At 26.1% G+C, this 7985-nt stretch overlaps 1 protein-coding gene across 1 annotated transcript; it reads left to right on the top strand.

The window, feature by feature from the left end:
* Window positions 1–519: 519 nt before the first annotated feature.
* On the top strand, window positions 520–2357 carry LOC114195071 (LOB domain-containing protein 12-like). The gene is made up of 2 exons (XM_028085466.1): window positions 520–688; window positions 2139–2357. Exons 1-2 carry the CDS (start codon window positions 530–532, stop codon window positions 2355–2357), a joined length of 378 nt encoding a protein of 125 aa, XP_027941267.1. The 5' UTR covers window positions 520–529.
* The last annotated feature ends 5628 nt before the right edge of the window (window positions 2358–7985 follow it).

Raw genomic sequence — 7985 nt, forward strand, 5'->3', positions numbered from 1 at the left:
AAATAAAAATTTTCAAATTCTAAATTTTGGAAATATTTTGTATTTTTTAGTTAGCTTTTTAATTTAATTTTAAATCAAGTTAGAATATTTCAGTTGGAAATCTCTCGTCGACTAGAGATAAAACAATTTCATAATATTAATATATAATTGAAGTCCAAATCTCATTTTATAAGTTAATTTTATAATGTTAAATTAAGTTTAAAGTTCATTTCTAACATAGTATCAATTCTCTTAAATTTTCTGTTTCTTTATTTAAATAAAAAAGAACGAATGTCGAAAACAACCATGATTCTTAGACTAATTGTTTTAACCTATTTAAAATATAATAAATTAAGTCAAATCAGTATAACTTTTGTAATAGTCTAAGTAGTCTTTTTTTCTACATATTGAACTGTTATTCCAGTTAGATAGATTCTAAATCTCACCATTATAAAATTGTTTAATGTGTTGCGTGTTTTCCTCCTATATATTCACATTAATGAGAGCGAAAATAGTTTGTTTCCTTGGTTTGTAAAAAATCTTAGATTTGATGAGTGTTAATTGTTCACCCTGTGCTTCCTGCAAGCTCCTGAGACGCCGTTGTTCCCAGAATTGCCTCTTTGCTCCTTATTTTCCTTCCAATGATCTTCACAACTTTGCCATGGTGCACAGGGTCTTTGGATGCAGCAATCTTACAAAAATGCTAAAGGTATTTATGTATAATATATAAACATTAATTTTAGAAAAAATATAATAGATGAGATTTTATATATCCATGTATAAATAAACTCATCATTTTATATTTCACCGTTAAATATGTTTTTGGTCCCTCAAGTTTCGATAAAATTTAGAATTAGTCTCTTTTCGAAACTTTTGAGAAATTTAGTCTTTCATATTTAAAAATGCGTGAATTTAGTCATTTTAACTAAATTTTATTAAATTTATCTGACATTTCAAATACATTTCATGATAGTATTTGAATTGTTTACACCATTTGACACAATAAAATTAGGTTAAAATGACTAAATCCACGCTTTCTAAAGATGAAGGACTAAATTAATCAAAAATTTCGAAGAAAAACTAATTCTAAATTTCGCTGAAACTTGAGGAAAAAAACATATTTAACCCTATATTTTATATCATTTTCTTCTTTACTAAAATTTTCCTTATTACTGAGAAAGACATTTCTAATGACATTTTTTAATGCATTCTCATAGATTCTTTCAACTATAGTTTATAATTATCGTTATAGAGGACATATGATATTGAGAAAAGTTACAAAAGGTGAAGATGAACAAACATGTAAAGAAAAGAAGATAAGAAGAATATGCGGACAGTAGAAGTAATAGTGTACAAAATAAAACATTGAAAAACTATTATATAAAAGGAGATATAATTAACAAGGGTTGCTTTTAAATCATCGTTCTATCTGCTTTACGAATATAATTTTATACAAAATTGTTGTTGTAGAATGGATACAATATTTTAAAAGTATTTGTTGCTGTGAGAATAACTATTATTTAAAAGCATGTATCAGACCAATATAAGTTGAGATGTATCAGACAAATATAAATCGAGACATATCAAGTAAATATAGGTTGAGATGTATGAAGTCAACATAAACTAAAATGTATCAAGCCGACATAGATGTTGAAATTTATTCGACCAACATAGGTCGAGAAGATTCAAGATGTATAGATCGATATGGTTTTAGATACATATAGTATATTAGCTTCCGAACTCGATATGACCTGAATGAGAATCTTGAAATATTGAGATAATTTAAGCCACAGTGGACCGATATGATGCATAGTAATGCAAAGAATTTCATGTTCTTTGGTTATCTCTTCCCACAAATATAAATTATATCATCATATAGTTGAAGAAAATTTCAAAAACATTAGTGATGATGATTCGTGTATGACAATTATAAGAAAATTATTATCAATTCATTATTTTGCTGTATCTATAAATTTGTTATATAAATTTTGTAAGCAATTTATGGAGTCCAACCCTAAATAACAAGCTCAATGCAAATAGGTCTTGTAATCCTATTAATTCTTTATATATATATATATATATATATATATATATATATATATATATATATATATATATATTTAATTTGTTTGATTACTTTTATATATTTATGCATGCAGGATGTTCCCGTTGAGCAAAGAGGAGATGCAGTGAAGAGTTTAGTTTACGAGGCAAATGCAAGAGTGAGAAATCCTGTGTATGGCTGTGTTGGAATAATATCTAACTTAGAAATTCAAGTTTCTGAGTTACAAAAGCAGCTTGCAATAGCTCATGCAGAGATTCGTACCATGAAAATGCAGCAAGAATTTATGTTCATCAATGGTGGTATATCACCATGACTACTCTCCCCTTTCTCTCTTCCATGACAATAGAGTTATGTAGTAATATATCTAAAATAAATTTAGTTGCACAGTTTAGAGCATGGTCATGAGAGTTTGTTCCTGTCCCACATGGGCTTTGAATAATGCAATCAATATGTTGGTTGGATGTATTTGTGCTTAAATGTATCTAACACTTAAATTATATATAATGAGTTTATCTCAAATTTTATAAAAGATAAGAATAAATATTAAATTGTTCATATTTTCATATATATTTTACAAAATATATAAATAAAATCAATTTTAACTTAAGAAGTTGAAATACCAAATAATTAGTTTTAGGTTGGTATAAATTTTTAAACTTTATGGTGTGTGTGAAAGAAAATTTTAGTTCAACTCTAAATTTTGAAAAATCATATTTCAGTTTACACAATGATATAATCATTTATGTAAGTTATACTGTTAATGTTATTTCATCTTATCTAAATAATGCACAGTGAGTTACCTATTTTGTTTTAAGAATTATTAAAACTAACTTAAAAGAACATTAAGGATTTGTTCACTTCATAAGATGGATTTGGGAGAATATGAAAAGATGGATTTATGTGAGCTTGAGTGGATGAATATGTTTGTTTTTTTAGTGAATTTAGAGAATAAAGTGAGTGGATTTGAAGATAAATTTTATGAAGTTAGTGAGTGATTTGGATGGAATGATATATTAAAAAAATTGTTTTAATAGATAAAATTTGAAAATTACTAAAATACCTTTGATGATAAAAATAAAATAAAATAATTATTAAATGAGATAAAAACATTAAAATTTAACAATATTTTAATTATTATACATATTTATATATCTTTATTATTATTAATTATTATATATTAATAATTATTATATATATATATATATATATATATATATATATTATTTTTTAACATATTTCAGTTATTATTAATTATTATAAACATATTAATTATTAATAATATTTATTTTACATGCATCGTTAATTATTATAATTTAATATATTAATTATTATATTTTTAATAATATTTTAATTATCATATATTATTAATATTATTATATATATAAATAATAAATTATAATATTAAATAATATATATATATATATAATATATAATAAATAATATAATATATATATATATATATATATATATATATAATCTGTATTAATATGTGCAACAAAATTGGAGGATAAAATGGTAAAACGTGAATGAATCAACGCAAATCTTTTTATTTTAGACTAGATTGAATTATCTGATTGTTTTGCAAATTCGTCTGCGTTTTTCATAGTTGATCTTTTGAAATAAACATGATTTTATATAATTATCCGTACCCTCAAATTTTTTTTGAATAGTTGTATCAACACAAGATAAAAGTGAGGTCAAATTTTATTTTACAGTGACTTTTTTCATGTAAATAATTTATGGATAGATTTAGGTACATGCAAAAATGAGAAAGAGGCAACTGGTCCATACAATAAATAATTTTAAAAAAGTAACAACATTAAAAGATATTATTTCTCTTCATTTTGAAGTTTAAATTGAGTTTATCTAAAAAAGATACCCTATTTTTCGTTCTTCTAGTTTGAAAATGCACAATTTATAGTCTAGAAATATAATATACCAAAACTATATATATATATATAGAGAGAGAGAGAAGAAAAAGGTGTATTAACTACCACATATTCACATATTGTCCTAAATGTAGGTAACTTAGAGTTATTAGGGATTGATAACCTAAACTATTTTTAGATAAGATGACATTGAACATTTGAAAAATTAAGTTAAATTATTCATTAATAATATAGTTAATAGATAATACAAAAATTTAGTAGCTAAATTATAATGTTATAAAAAAACTTTTAATAAACTCTCATCTAACAATTGCTTTAGTTTTTCTTTTCTTTTGTATATATATTTAGCTTTTGATTGTACTGTTTGTACATTAATTTTTCATAAATATTATTTTGTTTTTGTTTTTTATTCTTATTCTATTTGTCTTTCATTCATTCATTATTTAACATTGAGTTTTCCTCAAGAAAATTATGATGAAGTAGAGAACCTTTCTTATGTTATATGGTATCAAAGTTCTCTTTTTTTCCAAAGTAATTATTACATGTTCACATCATTTTTTTTTTGTCGATGTTGCTTTTGTTTGTAACCTTATATGAATAACAAATGAAATTGTTTCTATTTATAATTTATTGAATCTTCACTCAAGTAAAAACCATGCAATGAATCTTGTGTATTTCATTCTTAAAAACTATCATTTTTTGGAGTAAGGTCATGATGAGTACTTTTAATGTGAAGAACAAAATTGAATTTATCCTTGATGAAAAATTTTGTGACATTACTAATCTTGAAGTCTTTAGTATGTAATGATATTATTCTCACTCAACACATGACCAATCTTCTTAACAAAGTTTTCAAAATAAAAAGCCTTGAAAATTTGGCACATTCTTTTGGTTTCAAGGTAGCAAGAAGCACTCAAGTAAAAACCATGCGACCAATCTTGTGTCTCCCATTCTTGAAGCTAACAACTATCATTTTTTGAGTAGATTTATGATGAGTGACTCTTGGTGTGAAGAACAAAATTGAATTAGTCCTTAATGAAAAATCTTGTGACATTACTAATCTTGAAGTCTTTCATACTTGATGATAATTCTCACTCAACACATGACCAATTTTCTTAACGAAGTTTTCAAAATAAAAACCCTTGAAAATTTGGCACAATCTTTTGGTCTCAAGGTAGCAAGTTAGCAAGAAGCACGACTAGCATACATCTTTTCCAAAACAAATATACTTTATTCTCTTATAAGGATCATCACAAAAAAGTTGCATATTAGCTAAGAAAAATCTCATAGTTAATCCATAACTAATCTCTCACTAACAACTTTTGTTACAGATTAACTATGAAATTGTTAGTGAATCTTCCGTAACTAAATTCAGGTAGCTAATTAGAAAAGAATATAATCTCTCACTATTTCGTAGCTAGTTCATCTTTAATCCCTTGCTAAAATGAAGTTAGAAAGTTTTAGAATTTATAACAAATTTGTAGCTAATTTGTCACAATTTTTCTCTCGCTAATCCGTAACTAATCTGTCGCAACTTTTCCTTCGCAAATTTGTAACTAATTTATCGCAACTTTTCTCTTGCTAATTCGTAGGTAATTTGTCGCAACTTTTCTCTTACTAATCCATAGCTAATCCATACTTTTTTTTTCTCACAATTTTACTCTCATAAATTTGTAGCTAATTTATCACAATAAAATTTTAAAAATATATAATTTTTTTAATTTTTTTTAAATTACAAAACAATTTATAAATAATTTATTCATTTTACTAATATTAAGACTTGAAAAATTAAATTATGAAAAATAGTACTTAAAATAAACAAATGGAAAAAGCAATGTCCGGAAATATTTTATATGTTGAATATATTATTAACAAATTAATTAAATAATTTATGAAAACATAAAATAATTTAAAAATTTCTTAAATAAATTAACTATTTATATATAAAATAACACCATAATTTAAACATACATAAGTTTAATTAATTATTTATATATAAAATCTAAAATTAAATATTCTATTTATTAATATATAATATCTTTCTAATTGAACTAAAACTAATATGAAACTCTATTGGCACTAAAATATTTTCTTAAATCCAAGCTCAATGTACAATACCTTCCGATTTATATATAAAATCTAAAATTAAATATTCTATTTATTAATATATAATATCTTTCTAGTTGAACTAAAACTAATATAAACTCCATTAAAATATCTTTTTAAATCCAAGCTCAATGTAGAATACCTTCCGTTTTCAAGAATAACAACAACAAAACTAACATTATTGAAGAAAGAAATGCTCATATTATTACTATACACCCACACCCCCTCACTATTATATATTTCACAGCCATTAATAATGAGATTAAAAATCATGTTCCATGGAGTTATTATTTTGATATTAGTATATAATCGTTGGGAATTCAAGTGTGAGTCTAAGTTTCATATTGAGTAAAATTAAAAATGAGAAAGTTGAGCACCATAGAATATCAAGGCCCATAAACTTATTACCTTAAGATTGTGTTTGGATGGGATAATTTAATGAGTCAATTCATTTTTTTAAAGAATTTAAATTTTTTTGTGGTAAAATGTGTTGTTTGGACAGAGAAATTAAAAGGTATTTGAAATGCATGTATTTTTTTAAAGAATTTTAATTAACTAAAAGAGTAGTAATTGAAATGCCTTCAAAATAGTTAGAATTTCAAATTCTTCACCTCACACTTTGTACACTCTGCTCATGGGAATATTCTGGTGTGCCCCGTCACTGTTCCTCTCTCACTATTCTAGTGTGCCCCGTCATTGTTCCTCTCTCAGGCTCTGCTCCGTCATTGTTCCTCTCTCAGGCTCAACCCATTCTACTCCTCTGCAGGTACACTGGATTCTTCCTCTTCCACCACATTTTTATTTCCTTCACACCATCACAACTTGTTCTTTCCCTTTTCTTCTCTATTTTTTGTTTTATTTTCATTGTTCTTCCTTTTTTGGTTGTTGCATTTGGGATTTAGGTTTCAATGTTAGTTTAATATTTTGTGTTTATCATTTTTTTCCCATTTGCCTACTACATATTCGATGAAATGTTCAAGTCACAATTTTATTTTATAAGAAATTCAATTGTCTTATCCAAACAAGAAATTCAAATGTATGGTATTCTAATTACCCTATCCAAACAAGTTATTTAGAAAATGATGGAAATTCAATTACAAGAATTTCAAATGCTATACATTTCAATTTCTTAGAATTGTTAAATTACCTCATCCAAAGACAAGGTAAGAGTGTGTTTGGATAGAGTATTTTAATGAAGTAATTCATTTTTTTAAGAATTTAGATTTCTTTGTAATGAAATACTTTGTTTGGATAGAGAAATTAAAAAACATTTCAAATACAAACATTTTTTTGAAGGATTTTAGTTAGCTAAATTAGTAGAAATTCAAATACTCTAACCTTGTGTTTGGATGGAGCATTTCAACAATGCTTAGAAATTGAAATACTTTGTATTTGAATTGCTTGTAATTAAATTCCATTCATTTTTTAAATAACTTGTTTGGATAAGGACATTAAAATACTTGACATTTCAATTTCTTGTTTGGAAAAAATAAATTGAATTTATTGTGAGATAAAATTTAATTTAACAATATTTATTTTACGCTTAATTATATTTTGAGTTCACGATAAATTTGGAAACATGCTCGACAACCCAGATGGGTCGGGCAGACCCAACTACGCAACCAGATTGGTTAGACCCGACGATCCACCCGAGTTGGACTGACTGAGAAGCCCATACAAGCTGGGTGGATCGATGTTCTAGAGGCCCGATGGCCCATACTGACGATTGTGTCGTCAAGTTCGTCAATATGGCACGATCCAACCCGTCTAGGTCATTGGCCCAATGCTCTAGACAGGTTCGACAACACGAACGGGCCCGACGATCAAGACGAGTCCGACGACCTGGACGGGCCCAACGACCTGGACGAGCCCAAAATCCGAACGGGGCTGAATACCTAGAAAAGTTTGACAACCCAGACGGGCCCGTACACCCAGACGGACCCGAA

This window comes from Vigna unguiculata, chromosome 8 (assembly GCF_004118075.2).
Source record: "Vigna unguiculata cultivar IT97K-499-35 chromosome 8, ASM411807v1, whole genome shotgun sequence".
Classification (NCBI taxonomy): domain Eukaryota; kingdom Viridiplantae; phylum Streptophyta; class Magnoliopsida; order Fabales; family Fabaceae; genus Vigna; species Vigna unguiculata.

Excerpts from the sequence above, each read along its gene's own strand:
- LOC114195071 (XM_028085466.1), top strand. The coding sequence starts at position 530 with ATGAGTGTTAATTGTTCACCCTGTGCTTCCTGCAAGCTCCTGAGACGC. Across the intron at positions 689-2,138 it reads ATCTTACAAAAATGCTAAAG|GATGTTCCCGTTGAGCAAAG; the intron begins GTATTTATGTAT and ends TTATGCATGCAG.